General features: G+C 34.6%; 1 protein-coding gene across 11 annotated transcripts in view; it reads right to left on the bottom strand.

Annotated features, from left to right (window-relative positions):
- Positions 1-19,133, bottom strand: part of DMD (dystrophin) — a 1,162,157-nt gene that overhangs the window by 791,366 nt on the left and 351,658 nt on the right. For all 11 annotated transcript variants that reach the window (XM_055701082.1, XM_055701084.1, XM_055701085.1 and 8 more), the window contains 2 exons: positions 1,719-1,907; positions 760-941 (listed from right to left, as the gene is read on the bottom strand). In XM_055701082.1, the coding sequence (XP_055557057.1) occupies positions 760-941; positions 1,719-1,907 (371 nt within the window). The remainder of the gene's footprint in view (positions 1-759; positions 942-1,718; positions 1,908-19,133) is intronic.

Below are 19,133 nucleotides of genomic sequence, written 5' to 3'. Positions count from 1 at the left end.
GCTGAGAAATCAATGCGAAAGATCAGGTAAGTAACAGACATTTTCTTAATATACAGAAGGCAACTCACACAAAACCCACATTCAATAACTTTCTTGCTTTAACCACTCTGTATCCTGCAGAACAAATTACTCCACTGTGGCATAATCACAAGCTCTTAGCTTTGCGGAGTTTCTTTTCTTAGAGAGCACTATGTAAATCAAAATTTCAAACCAAGACAGAAATCTTTAAAATGCTTCAAAGATCAATGTGATTAACAGATTATTTTTTCTACTTTTAATTATATTTCTACCTTAAGTTATAGGACTTGCCCTTTTTCAAATAGTGTAATTTGTTTTCAGATAAAACCATGACAATATTTCCTGGAAAACTAAGCCCCCTCTCACTATTTTTATGGGATCAAGTTTTATAAGTGTTAAAGGTTTGTTTCCCTCTTCCTTTTGTATCTCTGTAAACATTCTCTCCTTTTTAGCTAAATATTGTGTGATACTTGTTGAAACAGTCAGGGAAAAAAGTGAGGTAGGTAATATAAATTTTAGTTAAAGTTTAATCTGTTTCCAAGTTGTTGATATAGTTGCTGCTATTTGTGAAGCTTTCAGTCTCAACAGCATGCAAAGCTTTAAAATGTCAGGTTAAAAATCTGATACGAAGTTTTGTTCACAGGGACGTGAAATAAAAGAAAATCTCAACTGTTAGTCAATTCAGGATTGTTTCAGTCATACTCCATATATATATATAATTTTACCTGACATATTACTTACTTGCTTTGTTTTTCCATGCTTGCAACCCTGAGACTTTCCCATCGAGAATTAAGTAGATTCATTTGTTCTTGGATTTCATTCTCTTCATCATCTGAAAGTTTTCCAGTTGTTAGAAGTTGATTTCCAACTTGCAAAACATTGCCAACACGTCCTTGGTGAGCTGTTAACTCCATCATAAAACCCTGAAAATAAAAATAAAATCCCATTTTAAGTTTGATTCTTTGGAAGGAAAGAACAGACTGGGAGAAATATCTTAAGGTCCACCACTTTCAAAACATGATTTTCAACTTGGCATTTCATTTTTTCAACCCCTCCACAAATCTTCTAACACAAACTGGAAATATACCGGTTCATTTTGCATAGGGTGAAAAGTTGTTTTGTTTGGAAAAAAGGAAGCTGAGGGGTGACATTGCTCTCCACAACTACCTGAAAGGAGGCTGTAATGAAGTGGGTGCCATGTAGTAACAAGTGATAGAACAAGAGGAAATGGCCTCAAGTTGCACCATGGGAGGTTTAGATTGGCTATTAGGAAAAATTTCTTCACTGGAAGGGTTGTCAAGCACTGGAACAGGCTGCCCAGGTGGTGGTTTAGTCACCATCCTTGGAGGTATTTAAAAGAAGTGTGGATGTGGCACTTAGGGACATGGTTTAGGGGTGGACTTGGCAGTATTAGGTTTACAGTTGGAGTCAATGATCTTAAGGGTCTTTTCCAACCTCATTTTTATTCTGTGATTCTGAGGCACGGTCTCCAGTACTACCTTTAAATTCTCCACATAAAATAATAATACTAATAAAAAAACCCAAACAAACAACAACAAACAAAACCCCACAACCAAAACAAAACCACCCCATCCACAGAAAAAGGAATAATATAAACTAGAAATATCCTTATTTTGGATTTTTTACCTTATTATGGGATACGAGCACATAACTACTGAAGGTTTAATACAAACATATACCTCATGGGTGTGAAATTGTTCCTTAACAACTTCTACATCATTGGATATATCTCCTTGTGCTTGTAATGTATCTTCAGCAGACAGAAGCCATGTGAGTACTTCTTCCAAAGCAGTTTGGTAGTTCTCAAGATCCATTTCAGACCCCATACGCATGGTGCTAAAAGTCTTTTCTTCAACAGTTTCTAAAAACTGGTCAAAAACAAATTTTTAAGAGTAATGCAAATAGCATCTGCTCAGACAGTTCTACAAAGAAAAGAATATAATGCCATTGTCTTGTATTAGAAAACCAGCTTTTTGTAAAATAAAAGAAATATCAGATGGGTAATGTGTGGAAGTACTTAGCATCAAATCAGATAATTGACTAAGATCAGCTAATATCAAGGTTAAAAAAAATCATATATTAAATCAGACATTTTACACTAGAATTCAAAATTCCTACCAAGTATTCTGAATATTGACAATATGTTATACATGCTTTTCAAGAAACGTTCTGGTTTTTTATTTCTAGTTTACTGTTTCTTATTTAAGTATTTTCTCTTGGAAAACAGAGAGAAATTTATTTCCCACAGCAGCTAGTAAAATCATATCATAAAAAAACCCCAGCAAGTTGCATGCTGACAGTACAGAGAAACATTACAAAAGAAAAACAACCCTTTAGACTACATGCAATGCTATAAATTGAGCAATCCATTGACACCCATTCTGTGAAAACCATTCCAGAAAGCTGAAAATCTCAGAGACCTCATGCAAAATCCCAACTTTTTAAGACCAAACAAAAGTGCGTTGTTGTTGATTTCCTCTTCCCACCAAGGACCATCCTTATATTCATTCTATAGAAGCCAGGTGACTCTTAACAAGCACAAAAATCGAACTTCTGTTCTATTGCTTAAAATCAAGAGTAATCAACAAGTATTTAATGATAAGTATCATAGTTAAAGGCAAGGACAAAGCAGAAGCAAAAGACACAGGCTTGTTACAGAAGATATTATCCCATAATAATTTCAAAAATTTTGGAAGAAGTTTAGTTATTTTGCTAGCAAGTTAGTATAAAAACAAGGTCTTTAAATAAAAATATGCTTATGCTTTCATAAAAAACTATTCCAAGTCACTTCATGTTTTTATAGTTGGCAGAAATTGTCTCTACTGATGTGCATGTGCCTATAAAACACTCAAAGCAGCTTTTCAAGCCTTTCATTGTAGTTTAGGACACAAAGTCAAAGTTTATCACTTGAACTGAAAGCAGGAAGTGTAATTGATGTAACATGATCACTTAAAATGAACTTTTCGATCTTCATCTTCACAGCAACAAGTTAATTCGGAATTGTATAGATCTAATAATCACATGCAATTTACATGAATCACTGTCATATGTGTGTTAGGCTGGCTAAAACACCAGTCATTACTCCATCACCACTTATATGTGAAAAACAATGTTCACTAACTAAATCCATATCAGAATAGCAGGTTTGGAAATCTGATGAACTTGATCGGTTGGGTTTTTTTTTGGTTTAAAGAAAGTATTATCTTACAGAAATATAAACAATGAAGCATAGAAAATGTTCAATAAATATTCTTGCTGTGCAAATTATTATTTGAATTGTGTGCAACTCCAGATTTTAAGTAGCATACAATATAGCAAAAAATTGCACCCATATACATCACATATCTGCAGCAAAATAGCTTTTTGTAGTATACAATCTACTGTGGAAAGAGATAACTTCATCATTTACTTTGCATATATAATGATTTTATTTTATTTCTATAACAATACTGCACAAAATATATCCACATCTGATACACTGGTGGTGGGGTGGTGGAAAGATACTGTAACAACTGAGTGAGACTAGCGATACGATGTTTGCAGAGATCTGTGATGATGTGTTGGCCCTGGCTGAGCCCCACAGCAGCCCTCACGGTGCTGTGCTTGTGTTGGTAGCCAGGAAGGTGGTGATAGCACACCGGTGAGTTGGCTGCTGCTGAGCGGTGCCAGCACAGCGTCAAGGCTGCCTCTCCAGCCTTCCGCTCACCAGTAGGCTGGAGGTGGGCAAGATCTTGGTTGGGCACACAGCCAGGACCCAAACTGACCAACAGGATATTCCATACCATATGACATAAGCTAAGAGAAAGGAGGAGGAAGGGGCAGGAGGGGGGCATTTGTTATTTATGATACTTGTCTGGAGCAACCAGCTATGCATACTGAAGCCCTGCTTCCCAGGCACTGGCCAGACATCGTTGGCTGATGGGAAGCAGAGAGCAACATCTTTTGTTTTCCTTTGCTTCTGCACATGCAACTTTTGCAATTGCTTCATTATACTTTTTTTTTTTCTTTTTTTTTTTTTAAATTTTCATCTTTTTTTTCTCCCCCTGTATTCCGCTGAGGAGGGGAATAATAGAGCAGCTTGGTGGGCACCTGGTGTCCAGCCAAGGTCAACCCACCACAGGTGATCTCCATCATCTGTTTGAAAATTCTCCATCTGAAAATCCTTCTCTCAATCCAGTACTGAATATTGTATTGTGTATGACAAGTGTTTAACTAAGCACCCTCTAACAACTCTTTTTCTGAGGAGTGACTACTCATTATAATTTTCCCTAGTTACCTTGACCTACATTTTCACTTTCTTCTCTCATGATATCACAAATACATGGAATTGCATTGAAAAATCTGGACTCATGAACTTTGATGGCAAAATGGTGTAGACTAAGTTCCAATCCATTATATTATCTCTTGAAGAAGTGTAAAGAAAACACTAACATAAATGGAAACGAAAAGAGTTTCTTAGCAGGTATTCCAAAGTATGTTCTTATTTTAAAAATGGCCATTTTCTAATATAAGGAAATCAGAAAAGGTTTAGAGGAAGTATAACCAAAGGACTTTGTGAAATGGTGTCAGTAATCCCTATATTTGGTAGACAGAGGAAACAACACCTTTTCCACTTTCTTTCAGATCTTACAGTACCACTTCCAGCAAAGCCGGGATCAGCATGAGATGACAAAGCAGAGGAATAGATATCAGCTCTGCTTGAAGTACAAATAGTTAAAAAAGAAGAAAATATTCCTTTACGGGTAGCACAATTGAATAATTCTCAATTGCTGAGGCCTAATAAAGTCACTAGATCATTATACCTTCTCTTTCCCCATGCATTTTAGGGAAAAGAAAAAATAGAATAATCATCAAAAGCTGAAACGGTAGTAAGGCCATAGAAAGGTGTTTGGAACTAGATGATCTTTAAGGTCCCTTCCAACCCAAACCATTCCATAATTCTAGAGTGCATTGAGTATGTAGAGTATTTGCATTCAGATTTGACAGTGACATATGCAGAGACCCCCTGGGATCATCAAATTAATTAAAACACCCTCACTAATTTCATTGATAAAATAAAGCCATAGTTACAACATTTCATAAAAATGTGCTAAATTTTCTTCTGCCTCTGTGAGCACATTTTCTATTAACAAGCCATAGTAGAGCAATGGCCACCTTGATCAGAATCTATATAAGCAGAGAATATTCACATTGTAAAAAATATATAAACATAAAAAATGTGCCTCAGAGTCAACAGTTGTTTTTTGCTTGACTAAACACATATATCTTAAAATCCAGTTATATTCTCATCTTCACTACTTCTGTCAATGCTGTTGGCTCTCTGAAAGACAGTTGTACATCCTTCCCCACGCTGCATGCATATGGAATGAAAAACAACTACTCAAATCAGTGGAAATTCAGACAGTTGGCTCATCTGTAAATGAAACAAAGTTAAATATTCATACCTGGAAGTGGACAACTACTGACCTAATGCTTATGCCACACACTCTGTATTGAAAAGCAAAACCAAAAAAAAGTGCCTCTAATACTAATGTACATACAGATTATTCATCCCATAATGAAAACTAGATTTAATTATGCAGATCCTACAGCACCAAAAATAATCCACACTGAAGTAATCCACATAACACCAACAGGAATAAAACCCCTGATTCTTACAGATTATAATGGTAGGCAAATCCATTTAAAAAATACAAAACAACACAAACCCAACGCTTTCTGTGAATGTAATTTCTGAATTTATACGAAATCTACTCAGAATTCCTAAAATACTACAAAAAGTAGAATTTTAAGTTATTTCATACACTACATTGAGAGAAAAGACACCGAGTTAATAATAGTGACATCTAATAGAAGTTGTAACAGCTGTTTCTAACCATAACTTCTTAAAAGGATGAAAACCAATTAGGACATGCTGAAGTTAAATCGTTATAGTCATATATTGCTAGGAAGAATATACTTAGGAAAAAAAAGCAGCTTAAATAGGCATGCAGTTTCATTCTTGAATTAAAACCTATTAATAAAGTATTTAATTATTACACAAACCAAAGTTGCTTGAGTGCAATCAAAGCAAAACATTTACAGAGAGTAATATATTGAATAACAACGCATGCATGATGACACAAGCGTTAAGGGGAAAAAAGACACTAAAAGTTCTGATGCTTGATAAAAACTGCATCACATCTAGCTAGGAACCAGTCAGCCAGTCAGTCAGATCACAGAGTGTTCTGAAAAATGACCAGTCATTTCTGCATGGAAAATAGTCCTGGTTGTTATTATGGACTGACAGAGGAGGAAAAAACATGTTCTGGACCCATATGTTGTCCTCTAGAATATCATTCTTTTTCCTTTGCTGCTGCACATCAAAGAATTATATCTAGAAGAAAAGATAGAAATTTGAAATTTTGCACACTTCATCATCTTTTGCTGGGGTGTGGGGGCTGGAAGACCGCAAGGACTCTTAAGCTTTAATTTAAAGTGTAAGGAGAGAAAATAAAAAGCCTTTGATCTTCAGAAGCCTGGGAAAATGATGTGTGCCTGGCAGCTGTATGAATTAATTCACAGTTCATACCACGAGCTTGCAGCTGTTTCAGGGTAAGAAAGCATGGGGATGAAGTCTTCCTCACTTACTACTGCCTTATGTTCCTAAGGGGAGGAAACGGATTGGACATCTTAGTAAATTTTCCAAGAATGTTTCATTAGTTTATAAAGATGGCTTCTGAGTTCTAGAAATTAGTTGGGCAGTTTTGGGAAGTAGTTTTGCAGTAAACATTTAGGGTTCATTCTAGCACTCTTATTTACATTATATATTTACTTCCTTCAGAAGCTGCCTTACTGCAAAAGATGCAGAATCTGGATCCAGACATTTAGAGCTTTAAAAGTCAGAGACATACAATTTTAAAGAAACATTTTTTTTTAAGTAGAGGCAAATTTAAGTCCAGAGTAATTTTCTCAGTTTGAAAACTCCCTTTGCAAGACTACAGTCTCAGAAAGTAGCACACATAATTCACCCTCCTACCAGGTGAGACTGATACCACTGCTTATTCTTTCAGTTCCTCCAAGTTTCTCATTACAAAATCCTATTTTATGTATCTTTAAAATTGCCAAATTATAACTGTTAAAATGTTAAATGCTAAAATGTTCTTTCTAAAAATCAAGAGTATATTTTCTTAACAGATAATGTACATCAGAATAGTTCAGTCACTCCTGTTAATAAAATGAAAAAGATAACATTGGTCAGACTGTTATTAGTATGTGGGGTTTTTTTTCCACTAAATGAGGCTGACATGCTCATTTCATTAAGGATTTCAAACCTGCCTTTGTGAATGAAAACATCTTAGGTCAGGAAGATGCTTGTTTGGGTTTTTTTATTTTTTTTCTCCTATACATATGAAAAACCACCTAGGTTTGGCCTTATCATAAATCTGAAAAATTGCAGATCTTGCTTCCTCAGTTGAGACAACCTAGATTTTTAATACCTGATTTTCTCTGGGTCCATTTGTACTACAGATATTTTCACCTGGATGCATTGGCCTGTCCTTTCAACTGCAGTTTTGCGATGTAGCAGATTATTAGTCCTTTAAAAATCAATAGAGCTTAGGCAAAATGCACGTTGTGAGGAAAAAAAGCCAGAGCCAGGCAGTTAGGATAAAAAGTACATTACAAAGGAAAGAAAATGCTGAAACCATTGACAGGAAATGGGCAAAATAAAATTAATCTCTCCAACTACTCTATTAGGTACAGCAGGTAGAAATAAAGACTGAAAAAGACAAATAAAGAATTTACTAGATATAAAAGAAAATTTGCACCTTGTGACCTGGAGTGTAGAATTTGGCTAAAGTCAACTGAAAGAAAGTGAGAAAAATGGAACCATTTGGGTTAGGAAAGAGACTAAAACTGGGAACTGTGAGGACAAGATAGTATTAAGAGACAGGAACCAAGGCTACAAGCTACCTGGAATGATCTAATTTGCTAACAATTAAAAAGCTGTTTTAGTTTACATAGATGGTCAAGTAAGTCAGTGTTTCACAAAAAAAGTTTCCACTTAGCTTGCTTTCTTCAACACACCTGTACTTGGAAAAAGTATCAAAGCAGGTTTTGGTTAGAGCTGCTTGATCCTTTTTAACACAAAGTGTATCAAAATGGACTGATTTTATTAACTCTCTAGGGAAAATTAATGTTTTAATTATTTTGAGGTTTTTGTTCTGACTGTAAAATGTGTTGCTGTTTGAAGTATTGCTGATGACAAGACACACAGTACTTGCCTCTCTAGGGAAGGCACTTCCTATTCAATCAATTAAGAATCATGGCTCCAAACAGTAATATGATTTGATGTGGATGTCTAAATCAACTGACTGTGACTGAATGGAATTGCTTTCAACACACACCTACAACAAAATCATGATTCTTCCTGTCGAAATGCCTAGTCTACCTAATATTCTTCAGCCCTTCCCTTTTCTGATCCAAGTACAAGGCACCTTCTAAGAAGATGTGTATTTCAGGTGCTGTCATGTCAAGCAGTAGACTGTGAGATCATTTGGTCTCTACATAACACATAAATAAACTTACTCTTCACAAAAAGAAAGTTGAAACTTTCACCCTAGAGTAAATTTTCACGATTAGTTAATGACCCTTCACAGAACTCTCCAGCAGTAAATGGTAACAGGGTCCTGAAAGTATGTCAAGAAGCCTGGGGTCTGTTCCCAGTAGCGCTACCAACAAGGTAGCTCCAGATCAGCAGATTCATATCCCTGGAACAAACATCTATCGTGTTTTATACTGTCATGTACATAAAAATACGTAAATGTAATTTTATCCATTAATTATGATCAGTCCACCTTAAAATTTGAATTGTGATCATGGTATCACACAGTAGCATTAAAAATATTCAAGATGGAATAGCTAATGGTCACTTTAATTTTAATTTTTAAAATGTAAACCCTAAATGTAATAAGGACTTAAGTAACAGCTACCTTAGACTTTTCTGACAAAGACCTTCTATACTGCTAATTAAATCTTATTCTAAAAATCTCCATAAGCAGAAAATTCATTCAACATATAAACAAGAACATGGGATGGAGACAGATAAATTGTGTTTTAGCCAAATTAAATTCAAATGGACTATGCAAAAAAGCAGCAGAAATCAAAAAAGAGGACCACTCGATACATTTGATTGTAATTAACTGTTGGGATAAAGGGAAACCAGTTAACAAATACAATGACATACAGGAAACATTCTTTGCCAGTAGAAAATTGCCCTGAGCATTTGGCTCAATGTCTCAAAAGGGATCACGAGGAAAAAGTTACATAAGACTATGAAGGAGCACCAATACAGTAAGATCAACTGTCAAAAAAGTACTAAAATTGAGTTAATCCCATTTGGTGCACAGAGTGGGCCACATTCAATAAGGGTCTATTTAATACTGTGTTTTACTGTTATTGTTCAGTGTGCAAACCTAAATCCTTGTCTCATTGTGCTTTTACACAGTTTGGGTTTTTTGGTTTGTGGGGGGTTTTTTGTTTCTTTTGAGTTTGTTGTTTGTTTTTTTTGTGTGTGTGTGTGTGTGTGGGGGGGGGGGGTTGGTTTGGTTTGTTTCTTTGTTTGGGTTTTTTCCAATACTCATTTAGGGGGTATTGGTGATTCCTCCCCTATTCAACAGTCCCAAAACTTCAGCCAACATCCACATATCCCCCTCTATTTCACATGTGTTGAAATGAAAGACAAAATATGCAATAGTTCAAGGTGACTGATTCATGGTGTATGTGGCCTCATTTCTCAGGGTCTTATATAATAATTTAGTCCAAAGCATATTTCCCAGTGAATCCAGTTGTTTTCAAGTGCTCAGTGCTTCATTGGTTTAGATCTCAACATATAACATACCCAGACATCAGGAACGTCTCTGAAAGATTACTTTGCTCATAGGGAGACTGTAATTGAGGTGGAGAATATTCCTGAGCAGCACTCAACTGTTTTAGTCATGGAGCTGTCTTTCTGCAACCCCTTGCTCCTTTATTCAACATGTTTCACAACTGTCCAGCACAGTGCTGACTTATGGAAGAAGAGAGATACGCAACAGGTTAGTAGAACTATGCAACAGGCACAGAGGAGAAAAAGGAAAAGATGTGTAGCAGTAGTTGAACTGCGTCTTTCTCCCTTGCCCATACAGTTGTGGGCAATTCAGGAAGACCTTGAGATAACCCCTCTCTGTCTACCTTCTAACTTCTGCAGTAAACAAATCAGCGTTCATAAAAGCAACAGTCTCCTTTATCATACAGTCCACATGTCCTTTTACAACAGGCTCATCCAGTTCACTGAAGGATATAAGGACATCAATGCTGTAAATAAAAGCTCTATCATAACACACCTACATAGGACTGAATTTACAATAACCCATGCAACCCGAATTGTACTTTTTCTCTGCTTGTAAGCAGTTAACCTTAATAATACTCTTTTAATGGAGGGCAAACCTGTTTTGTGTCTGTGATTTCCATGGATTTATTTTTTAAACTATTTTTCTTAAGTAAATGTTCATAGAAGTGATTCCATCCCTTGGAAATGCTACATAAAATGCTCAATTTCATTTGGGAGGTAGTCAATGTCAACCCAAAACATAAATGTACAAATTCTGAACTCCATCACTACCTCTGAAGTGGCATTTTTGAGCAACATACTTCAAAGATTCCTTGTTCCAGCATTTTCTGTTCACCATCACCAACCCTTCAGGTTAGACCCATTTTTCTCGGCAGCTGGTTCTAGCTTCCACTTCTTAGGTCTCATAGGTCTCTGTGTCTATAGTGTTAGATTTTAAAAATTAAGTATATTCTGAAGGTTGGAAAATTTATGATTCTGCAGAGATTTAAAGCTTGGTTAAATTTGAACCCTTTCCTGAAATAACAATTACCCCTAGGCTAATTTAAGATCACTTGAAGAACACGGAGGTGTGAGAGCTTTTCAAGAAATGGATGGTTATTTTACAATACCAACTAAACAGTTCATTGCTTCCTAATCTGGTCTTCAGAAACAAATTAAGTGATTTGTCTCAAGTCTTTAATTCAACATGAGGTAAACACACCCAATCTACAATGTTTTCTCACAAGCATTACCTTTTGGTGAAGTTACAAAAAGTTGTATCATTATAAGCACTCTATGAACGTGAAGCAGAGTAATCACACAGTCTCATGAGCTGGCAGTATTACAAGGCTGTGTGCAGTAGAGAGCTCTCCTTTGGAACAAGTTAGAGTACATGCTTTTCTGAAGCATCTTATTACACAGCTACATGCTTCTTTGCTTAATAAGAGGCAAATGTTAAAAGATGTTACATATAAGTGAAAGCAACTGTAGCTAAGAAAATGAATAATAATAATTAAAAAAGAGATAATTCCAAGCTACACAGGTAAAGAACAAAAGAGAACCAGAAGTTGAGAAGGTATTTAAAATCACCAATAACAAAGGACTGAAATGTAGAAATCTTATAGCATCTAAAAATTTTTGTACTCACTTTCTGATAGGTTAATCTAGTTGCAAGACAGTAATAGATTTGAAGTAGTGGGTGGAAAAGGCAAAATTTGTACATAAAGGTTGGTTGGGGTTTTTTGTTTGGTTTTGGGGTTTTTTTGGTGGGTTTTTTTTTGTTTTGTTTTTTTGTTTTTGTTGTTTGTTTGTTTGTTTTTTTTAATATGACTTTATCATTGTGAGAGAATCTCTACTTCAAAAGACCTCATAGATGAGAAGGAGCAAACCTTCTGGGTTCCCTAGAGGCTCTACCAGTGGGCACTGTACTGATTTGAACTCAATCAGGGAAATATAATACAAATTACGGAAACACATTCCCATAGTATATATCAAGTCATTGCTTTAACACATAACATTTTGTTTATTTTACAGTTACAGAATCAGTAATATTGATAAATGAAAATGGAAACTGCATCCAACAGCATGACCTTAAAAATGTAAGTAAAAAATGAAATCAAGTATACAAAGAGCAATTAAATACCATTAAACTTTCCAGGTTGCATATTCTTTCAGTCCTTCATTTATAAGCATAATTTATAAGCACAGTACTATGTTTCCAGTTTAGTTTACTTGGAAGAGCAATCTGCAGCCTGTGAGCCATGTACACAATGGATCCAGGACATTGCTGATCATGGGCCAGCAAAATCAGCTACAAAAAAGTAAGCCTGTTTTGTTTTTCAAATTGCCATGATTTATGATAGTTCTTACAAAGGTGAGGACACTTTAGGCAATTTTAATTGATTGAACAGATTGAACAAATATGATCAACCAGGCTTCTGTTGCTGAAGCTGTTGACAGAATAGATCACCTTTCAGTATATCTCACAAAAGATACCTGTGCTGTAACAGAGCTGCTGGTGAAAAAGTATCACTAATGAATGTCTATAAAAATAGATAGAATTTAAATCTAATTATTTATATATATTAATACAGCTCACAATCTAAAACTAAAATCCATTAAATTCACCAAGTGACAATGCTGTTTTTTCCATCCTCAGAAGATGAATGAAATGAAAGATATTGCTGGGCTTGAGCACAGAAGCCACATTAAAACAAACTAAATGGTTTTGGACACATGTATGCAATGAACCTATAGACCTGTGAAAATGCATAGATTTTCATGCCAGAGTAACACTTTCATTAAAGTCTCCTTCCTCAGTTCAAAATCTAACTTACCAAACAAACTGTGACAGAGGTACGCAGGGAGTAAAAAGCCCTACACTATAAAGACCAGAAGATGAAATAGCCTGCAAACACAAAACTTTAACACACTTTCTTTGTATAACTGAAACAATATAGATCTTAATTGACTTGTATTCTGCATTGCATTTAGCTTTATTTTCTGTGGTTTAACCAGCAAAAGCAAATAATTCAGAGCGTATTTTTTTAAATTTAATCCAAGCTGTAACCTCAAATATATCACAATCTATACTGTCTTTTAACATAAGAAAATGAAGATAATTTTTCAAATTATTTTAATCATTACAGCCAGCTACCATTCCTGCTATTATTTTGGACTACTAAGCCATAATTTTTCTCTTCAGGATTTTTATTAAAGACCATCTAGTCTTTATAGTAAGAATACTTAACTCCAAAACTCTTTTGAAATAGTCACACAGTACAATATCAAAATGCCTACAAAAGCATCAATAGCAAGAGCAGTTAACTATAAAGAGCTATACCTATAATATGACTCTCTTTCTTTTGAGAAATGAAGATTCTAAGACAAGAGCCAATAAGAGGACATACTAATTAGTGTCTGTGAAGTTGAGGCTGAGGTCCTGGAGATTTCAGAGTAATCAACATTACATTGTAATTTGTTACTTATAGTTGGAAAGCATTATCAGAAAAAGGTGGTATTGCAAAGTCATCTAAAATCTTAAATAGTCAAATTTGCTTGAATAGGCTGAATATCCCATTCTTGGCTCTTATGTGGTTTATCCTGATTACATATAAACCTTCCCCAAATATATTTTAGCTTCTATTAAAGAGGCTCCCCTTCAGCAGAAGCCACTTCAAAGAATATATTTTCAATTGAAAATTAAAAGCTAACAAAAAAGCTGTTGCAGAAGAGGTTCAAGTGATATAATGGTTTTGGGTATTTTGTAGCATAACTACCTTGCTTGTAGCTACATGCTCTGAATAATAAGTCAAAATTTGGAAATGAGACAAGTTGATAACCATCTCACAATAGGGTTTTTCTCCTCTTCTGAATGCACATCCTCAGGTTTATAAATTAGATAATAATATAGAAAATATTACAAATATTTTCAGTAGATAATAAGAACAAGAAGTACCAAGAATTATTTCTGGACATACTGAAAATTATATAAAGAACTTTGCTTAATTTTTACAAAGACAAACAACTGGATGGAAGAAAAGGATAAAAATCCACTGAGGACTTTTAAATATAAAGACACCATCTCCAGCTCAGGAATTTTCTGAGCCATGAATCAGTGGAGGGTAAGTGAGAATACACGGATGTGTCAATACTTTTAATCAGTCATACCTCTTTTCCTGTTCCTGTGTATCCATTATTTTCACTGCAGGGAACAGAATAAAATGCTGGAAGAAAACCCCTTTGCTCTGACTTATTTAAACTATTCTGTTGTCACACAGACTTAGTACAGAGGATCTGAAATTTATCTGGAGGGTATGAAAGCAGAAATTAGTATATTTTCATGCTCCATTCCTTAACATTCACTTGGCTATTTGTAAGACAGCCTGCAAAGTCCCATGATATGGGAAACAGAAGTAAAATGTATAGATAACTATCAGTTATTCTTGTTTAAGCTATTTATTGGCTGCCTTTCCCTCCTGCATTTCACAATTATATTGTCATCTGACACACACACACACACACAGAATAAAGGAAGATGTGAAGAAAATTTAAAAATAATTAAAAGACATTACCTTCAACAAAAATAACTGCATCTTTTTGTAATTGCAACAGAATATTGTAACTGTCACTTCAATTATTAACTGTGGAGTAAAACCTTGCACTGTGAATTCAAATGCAAAACCTAACATTTTAGGGTAATGCAGGCACCTTAGGAAGCTTTCAAACAGTCTGTTTTGTAGATTTATTTTTTTTTTTTTTCCAGCTATATGTTTTTGCATGTGCTATTTTGAAATTTTTGGTATGAAAAATGCTGCTGACCTACAAGAGAAATACTGAACCGTAAGTGCTATTTGAGAGGTAACATGTTTCTAGTTTATATGTAAATATATACAAGTAGCATATATAATGAATTAGTAGAATCCTATTATTTTTTCTCTTGCAGATACAAACTAAACCCCTTTTTTATTTTAAGATAATCAAAAAGAAGAAGGCAACCCAAAATAGCTTCATACAAATATATACTAAAGACCATTATTCTCTCATATATTTACGTTTGAGGCTTATATTAAATAATGCATCAGTTAAGTGGCTAGAATATAAAATATGTTTATTAAGCGAAATGTAACTGCAATGAGGTCATTTGTGGTGATGTGACTCAAATTTACCTTCAGGTTCTGTTAAGAGAGAATTTGTGTAATTAAAATCACTTTTCAAATATAATTACTAATGAGGTGGGATGAAAGCATACTTCAAGAACAGTGAGTTACAGGGTTCTAAATTCTCAATTTAGAGACAATGTACAACTGATGTGTAGCTCCTAGATTCTTTAACAGACACTAATAACTCAAAAATTATAATTTAAAAAATACATTATAAATGTACTGTTTTGTAGCCATAACCTTCTCCACATTTGGTCTTTCTTCCTCAGCACTTCCTTTTAATCTTCCACTTTTCCCCTTTCCAGTTGAGATCTAGCAAAAACCAATTTCTTAATTCTGAACTGCAGAGCTCTTTGTATTATTATTTTTTTAGATACATTCTCCTAGAACTAAATTAACTATTTAACTTCTTCAAATGAGTTGAAACAGAATCTATACATATTTCATTAGATACTTTTGCCTGACATCCTTCATGAGGCAGAAAAAAAATTACAGGTGCTTTACAGGTGAAATGTTGCTAACCATTATTGCACTTCCCCATATACAGGAATGTAGTCATATTTCATAAAATGCCATAACATATTTAATAAAATGACATAAAATTTCACATATCCATTGCAGTAGCCATAGTATATGCTCACAGAATGGGAACAAAGCCAGAAACAAGGCCGAACAGTGAAAAGAGAAGTTAAAATTGGGAAAATTAGGAGGCTGAACATGAACGAGTTGTTAAAACTCAGTTTAAAAGCCATCAGTGCTTTGTAGAGTAGTAATGAACGATTTTGAGACTGAATTTTAATCAGACAGGAGAGCCAGGAAAGGTCTAGGAGTAGCAAAACAAGGCACAGCATAACAGAGAAAGCATTTACTTGGTGACAACGAGAAGATACAAGAGCATTGTGATTAAGAACGTGAGTAGGAATAAATGAGGTCAGAGAAATAATGAAGCTAATTTTTTAAGACCACAGATATTGGAAGGAAACTGAATGTTCTGAAAAGGAATGGATAATTATATGTAGATTAGAGATTGTTTTTAAAAAGGTAATCACACTGAAAATTGCATAATGACCTAAAGTGGCCGGAGTAACATACATCATAAATTGTACAGTGGAATTAATTTCTTACTCCTCACAGTATTTGCAAATGTCATTCAGGTGGGAAAACCTATGCAAGCATCTTGTCATTTATTGTTCTCACACTTCAATTCCTTTAAGAAGGAACACAATGTTACAGAATCTCTATTTCTTGATCCTACTGTCAAATTCAAACTCAAAAAGTTACTCCAAGTAAACTGAGTATAAACTGAGTACAGGACCATTGCATTTCCCCTAATGATTTTTACAAATAGCACACATTTCCACTCTCCTATTTTCTGTGAATATAACAATTAATATCAGCCATTTTTTTATTAAACACTGGTAGTGAAAAACATAAAATTGAAGAATTTATATTTTCCATTTATGAACCCAAACCAAACTGTTTATATTTACTGGTTTATATTGGATTGAATTTTATTAGCTTAAAGCCTTTACCCTAAGACTAAGACAAATAATAAGTTCAACATTTGGAAATTACACTACCAACTGTAAAAACCTGTTTTATGAAATTATCATATATACTTCTGCCTATTGATACGTAGTCTGACATGTCTCTTAAATCACTTTTGCTTTAAGAGAGAAGGTTCTTTTCTTTTAAAAAGTTATGTTCTACTTCTGCTTTCAAACTTTTATAGCACTGAAATGAGAAAGTATTTTAAGTTGAATTAATAAATGTGTGCCTCTTTAGGTAACTGAAACTAAATAGTTCCTCTTCATACAATATACCACTACTAAAATTTCCAAGGAGACTGAGTTGTATACAGTAACACCACCTAAAAAAAAATTCTTCAAATATTTATGTCAGCAGTATTGCTCTCTCTAGCTAATCAAGGTAGATGGACCACTAGTCCCATATGAAAAAGCCCAAAGCTCACACATTACATTAGTTCACTCTTACAAGTTAATTGCATTAGGTCACCAACACTAAAACACTGGAGTCAAAGGACAGAAATTAAGAGGACAAAATAAATGTAGCCAAAATGGAAAGCCTGCAAACACCTCAAAGTGTAGCCCTTACACTTAGGAGTATATTTAGTGTATTTCTGCTTGGAAATTGCAAAAAGTATTTTGTCATTCAGTTCACTGGGACTACTTGAGACATAAACCCTAGTACACTTTTTTAAAGCATATAACCAGGAAATGTTTGTATCCAGAATAGCAAACAATCCACTCTAAAGGTGAAAAGAAGCTAAGCATTGATAGTCTTCTCCGTGTAAGTCTTAATGCATCAACAGAGCAGTTGTATAATGAAAACAGTACCAATGAAAACTTAAAGGAACTGTTCAAGACGACAACAAGTTTATGCACTTGTGATACATACAGCTTTTTTGTAGAGAAAAACTACAATAATCACCTGATTAAGTAATGACTACTAGATGGCTATCAAATTACAATTGCTTCTGGAGTGGGCAGATCAGTTACCACTGACTCAAAGGGAAAGGCAGCAATTCAGATCCCCAGAGCAAAAAGACATCCAAGCAAGGAGTGGGGAGTCCCTTTCTGAGTTCTGGCAATGTACTATCAGCCTAGACCTATTTTCTAGTCCCTTTCCCAGCCTTGAGAAAGGATAATCTAAATTAGTACAGTGCTACTAACTTTATTAAATTATTATCCCAGTGCGAAGTTTTAATGAATACTAAATCCAACCAAACAAAAAAAAACAGAAGCCAAACATGTTTTAAATTAGCCAGGTTTCATGCAGAGACTCAACACACTCACTCTGTAATGACGCTATTATACGGGGCGGGGGGGGGGGGAAGCTCTTTTCTTTAGATAATGTAAAAAGTCAAAATTATTAATGAAAATGTCACTCTCTCCTTCTGTGTATAACATCTAAATAATGAAGTTCACTTGTTAAGTGTATGGAATGTTAAATGTATGAGAAAAATAGCCAACAGACTACAATGAATAGAATAACATCTTGGCACAAACAACATAGAAGCAGAGCATGCACACGCTTGCATTAACACTCTGCTGTTAATCCCATAACAGTTGATCCCCTGTTCCATCTCATCCTCCCGTTTTCACACTGATAGTCTTTTACTTGCATCTCAAGCTGCTGCCCTATGTATGTGATGCTCCTCACACAATCACTGTATGCATGATGTGGGTTTGGAGTTTTTAGTTTTTTAAAGGAAAGAACATCTCTAGAGCTTCTTATCTCTGCTGTCCCTCTCCCTTCTCTGTTTTAGGTTATTTGTTTCTGACAGACAATAGAATTATTTTTGGAATTCATTTTTTAATACTTCAGAAGCAAAGGATCAGAATACAAAATGAAGATAAAAAAATATTAGATTTGCTTTATTTGTACAAAAAATTTAAAACTGAAATTGAGATGCCTTCTTCACTGAAACAAGCACAAAAAAAGTATTTCAAACTAACAGACAGAAGACCTTTCCTTCAAAAAGAAAGGCAGGAAAATTTATTTCATACACTTTTAGACTGAAGAAATATCAAACCTAGTATCTAAGAAATGGCAGCTCAGAAGCTGACACAAGGTACTAGACAAACAGTACGTAAGTTAATTGCCATTTTGTAAAAATGAAGATGAAAAAGCAGTTTTGGTAGAAGTTGCATATGTATTGCTACATTAGCTAGGATGCTAAATAGCAAAGAGAGAAACAGATGTGAAAGATCATAGTAGAAATAAAGAAGATAGAAAAATAGAAGACTGGAAGACTGCTTATATAAATTATCAAACAAGAAACTTGCACATCATATTTTCACCTGTCTACACTTTTTGTGGTTTGGACTTCCTCTAAACACACGTGCCAATTCCACTTCCATTAATGTAACCTATGCTTTAAGGTTTACATTCTCTTGAACAATGACACATGAAATATTATCTTTATTCTTATGTGTTTTTCATGCTTGGGAGATAAACATACTTTATTTCATTATATTTTCCAAATTATTTGCAAAACACTTTGCAGAACTCATTCTGTAAGAGTATTACCCTATTATATGAATAACTTTGAACTTTTA

The sequence above is a fragment of the Falco cherrug genome, chromosome 2, assembly GCF_023634085.1.
Source record: "Falco cherrug isolate bFalChe1 chromosome 2, bFalChe1.pri, whole genome shotgun sequence".
Classification (NCBI taxonomy): domain Eukaryota; kingdom Metazoa; phylum Chordata; class Aves; order Falconiformes; family Falconidae; genus Falco; species Falco cherrug.
The sequence above is the reverse complement of the archived record's forward strand: the minus strand, read 5'-3'. Positions and strand labels throughout refer to the sequence as shown.